The sequence below is a fragment of the Diaphorina citri genome, unplaced genomic scaffold, assembly GCF_000475195.1.
Source record: "Diaphorina citri unplaced genomic scaffold, Diaci psyllid genome assembly version 1.1 scaffold1411, whole genome shotgun sequence".
In the NCBI taxonomy this organism is placed as follows: domain Eukaryota; kingdom Metazoa; phylum Arthropoda; class Insecta; order Hemiptera; family Psyllidae; genus Diaphorina; species Diaphorina citri.
The window spans coordinates 348-4,617 of NW_007378837.1; the positions used below are offsets into that span (position 1 = coordinate 348).

The window sequence follows — 4,270 nt, forward strand, 5'->3', positions numbered from 1 at the left end:
AAAAATCTTTCCTCTTTTCATACAACGTGCTCCTCCTAAATCCGCTCTTATCAACGATTGCATTTGTGACCTTGAAATACAATAAAAAAATTGTTTTTCTCAACAAACAAAAAAATAAATAAATAATAATGTTAATTTTTCTCATTTTCTATCTCTTTTCCTGCAGGTAGATATAGGTCCTCTAATACATACCCATTGTCACATAGCGTGTACAATGTACAATTGATTGCATATGCATACATAATCTCAAGTGGTCCGCGAGATTTTTGGTTTATCAATAGTGGTCCGCCAATTCTAAAAGGTTAAGAACCCCTGGTATAGAGAATTCGGACCGTACAGTGGACCTCTTGTAACTTCGCCCTTGATGGCTTTTTCCTGGAATGAAAAGGGCTGATGGAAAATTTTATTGTATAAAATTTACACCTATTTTGTAACAAATACATAAGACCTTGTTTAGACTGCGGGAGTAAAGGGACTTTTCAGTCTCATTCGATCAGGATAAACAAGGTATGTTCTATTCTATGTCTCCATATTTCTTTTTTCAGACGTTTAACCCTGGAAGATCTGGAAGACAGCAAGTATAACTGGGGCTTTATTTACACTGTCAGCTTAGATTTTTACGACAATATGTCCCATTATGTTAACAGTTTAATACAGCATCTCTTTATTGATACAATTTTGTTTACAGTAATAAAATTAAGAATAAGAATTATGTTTTGAAACGAACAGCTTTTTTGATGTGTCATGTTGTTAGAAATCTGGCTCGAAAATAAACAAAAACCTTCTAGACTTCTAGAGCTTCAAACTCTTGAGGTTCTTAATTTCCTCAAGTTGTGTGGGTCGAAGGAGCTTAGAAAAATTTCCAACGAGGTTTTAGGCCCTTGTACTTTCAAGGACTATTTAGAAAAATTACTTAATAGTCAATCGAGAGTTTAAATCACAACATCTTTTAGGGAACATTTATAATCCCCCTAAAAAAAAAAAATCTTCATTGCAAAGAATTCATTTGTAACGCTGATATTGAGACCTTATTCCCCGTTTGGAAATTTTCAGTCGGATCTACGTTGGTCCAAACAAACGGACGTGGGGATTACTCATTTCCGTTCCGGTATGTCTCATGATGAAGATCAACTCATTCCTAATCTGTACCGGTATATTCAACCGTGGGAGTCTGAGTTCATTGATTCGCAACGCGTGTGGGCAGAGTATGCTCTCAAACGACAAGAAGCCAATGCTCAGAACAGGTGAGACCGTAGCTGCCTAGCAGAGTACTGAATAGACCCTAGTATTTTACCGTATAGAGCAGCCATTCTTAACCTATGGTCCGTGGACCACTAGTGGTCCGCGAGAAGGTTTCAGGTGGTCCGCGAGAGGTGAGTAAGGAAAAATTCGGACCGTACAGTGGACCTCTTGTAACTTCGCCCTTGATGGCTTTTTCCTGGAATGGAAAGGGCTGATGGAAAATTTTATTGTATAAAATTTACACCTACATATTTTGTAACAAATACATAAGACCTTGTTTAGACTGCGGGAGTAAAGGGACTTTTCAGTCCTATTCGCTCCTCCTAAATCCGCTCTTATCAACGATTGCATTTGTGACCTTGAAATACAATAAAAAAATTGTTTTTCTCAACAAACAAAAAAATAAATAAATAATAATGTTAATTTTTCTCATTTTCTATCTCTTTTCCTGCAGGTAGATATAGGTCCTCTAATACATACCCATTGTCACATAGCGTGTACAATGTACAATTGATTGCATATGCATACAAACATACATAGTCAGGATAAACAAGGTATGTTCTATTCTATGTCTCCATATTTCTTTTTTTCAGACGTTTAACCCTGGAAGATCTGGAAGACAGTTGGGACCGCGGTATACCTCGTATCAACACCCTGTTCCAGAAGGACAGAATCAGGATAAACAAGGTATGTTCTATTCTATGTCTCCATATTTCTTTTTTCAGACGTTTAACCCTGGAAGATCTGGAAGACAGTTGGGACCGCGGTATACCTCGTATCAACACCCTGTTCCAAAAGGACCGACACACCCTGGCCTACGACAAGGGATGGCGTATCCGGACCGAGTTCAAACAGTACCAGGTAAGTGCGACACTTTACGAAACACCCTGTAGAAGACGAAAAGTTTTTCTCTTCCTTTAAAGTGAAATTATATTGACACGTAAATTTCGTGCTTATTCTTCTTCTCCTGCTGCTGGTATTCGAAACACAGTTCTTCCGGTTACGGAACCAATATGTGGGCCAAGTACACTGACCGGGAAAACAGCACTGTATATGCCAAGGTTTTTAGTGACGGAGATTTCATTCGGCGACAAGCTACTCACATCCTCCTATCAACCTCACTCAGATTGAATGGGACAGGGAAAAGTCAGAAGTATGCTATTGAAAACATTAAAAAATGGGAAGTATTGCGTCTCTTTAGCCCATTTGACGATGAACCTACTTCGAGATGATCAACACATTAAACATCATTTCTCTCTGCCAGAAATCGTTTATCTTTCAGTACTATGGCCTCTTACAATAAACCTAAGTTAGGACCGATTTCGAATAGATTGCACCTTTACCTCACAGTCTAAGTAAGTTTTTTTTCTTCCAAGATGAGTGTTTCACAGCCGTTTTTATTTTGTAGCAATGAAACAACTGCTACATTAGACTCGAAACACGTTGAAATATTTGCAATCTTAAACAATCATGTACCTACATACCTACAAGTACTCATCAGTTGGGCGAGAAGAGATCAAGAGACACAATAGTTCCCATTTCGGTGCTGGGTCAACACGAGAACACCAGAAAGTAACCCGTTGAAGTATTTCGCCTTTAGCATATTTTGTACTTCTTTGGATTGTTTATTTTAGCATATTTCGGCACTTTTCCTAGCACAAGCTTTAGCATATTTGGGTGATTATTATCCGGGCTCTAGTAATAACTAATTCATTATTTCTCTCCACCAGGACATGAATCACACGAACAGTTACGGAATCATCCGAGGTCTTCAGTTCGCCTCGTTCATCGTACAGTACTACGGCCTCGTTTTGGACCTCCTAGTGTTGGGACTTCAGCGAGCCTCGGAAATGGCCGGGCCTCCGCAAATGCCCAATGATTTCCTTACGTTCCAAGACACGGCTACCGAACTCGCCCATCCCATCAGACTCTACTGTCGCTATGTGGACAAGGTGCATCTGTTCTTGAGGTAAAACTTACACTTTGATTAGACAAGTGGGCAAAAAAAAAGCAGTGGCGGTGGTGCAAGGTGAAAGTTAATTGAAAAAAGTTGAGATAAACCTTGAACATTAATTAAAGTCAAGTGAAATTAAATCCCTTTAAAAAGGTTTGTTAATAGGTAAATGTTGAACCTTGATGAAAAAATATTGAGTTATTTCAGAAGGACAGACACACCCTGGCCTACGACAAGGGATGGCGTATCCGGACCGAGTTCAAACAGTACCAGGTGAGTTCGACACTTTACGAAACACCCTGTAGAAGACAAAAAGTTTTTCTCTTCCTTTAAAGTGAAATTATATTCACACGTAAATTTCGGGCTTATTCTTCTTCTCCTGCTGCTGGTATTCGAAACACAGTTCTTCCGGTTACGGAACCAATATGTGGGCCAAGTACACTGACCAGGACCAAAAGACAATATTGTTCCATGTTTTCATTTAATTTGAAATGCCACTCACACTTATGGCCGGGACTACAATCAATCAATAAATACGATTGGTTGATCTCGAATTTTTTAGCCAATAAGATTACTTAAACCAAGACCATAAGAAACGAAAAAAAAAAAAAAACATTAATTAAGTTTACACCTTTAAATTCAGATTGTGGTCCCGCACATCAGTGTTGTTGGCTGAGGTATTGGACTTGTAACCCAGAGAACTGCATTTCGAATCCTGGTAACAACATACATTTTACCTCCCAATTTCAACAAATCTTGATTTGCCTTTCAAATACCGTCGTTTTTTTTTTTTTTGTTCTAATGTTTCGTCTCCCTCTTTGGCGGCCTTCAGGTTCTCAAGCAGAATCCGTTCTGGTGGACCCACCAGCGACATGACGGCAAGCTGTGGAATTTGAACAACTATCGGACCGACATGATTCAGGCTCTGGGCGGAGTGGAAGGTATTCTGGAACACACGCTGTTCAAGGGAACCTACTTCCCTACCTGGGAAGGTCTCTTCTGGTAAGTGTCTGAGACTAGATTGCCTAGCTAGGGTAAGTTTAATAGAGAGTAGACTAGCTTCTAGCTGTGCGA

The 4,270-nt window shown here is 39.3% G+C and overlaps 1 protein-coding gene across 1 annotated transcript in view; it reads left to right on the forward strand.

Annotated features, from left to right (window-relative positions):
* LOC103515766 (pre-mRNA-processing-splicing factor 8) overlaps window positions 1-4,270 on the forward strand; it is a gene marked incomplete at its 5' end in the record, with an annotated part of 25,346 nt that overhangs the window by 304 nt on the left and 20,772 nt on the right. Inside the window, 3 exons of the mRNA XM_026828359.1 lie at window positions 1,000-1,244; window positions 1,968-2,103; window positions 4,029-4,198. Of these exons, the coding sequence (XP_026684160.1) occupies window positions 1,000-1,244; window positions 1,968-2,103; window positions 4,029-4,198 (551 nt within the window). The remainder of the gene's footprint in view (window positions 1-999; window positions 1,245-1,967; window positions 2,104-4,028; window positions 4,199-4,270) is intronic.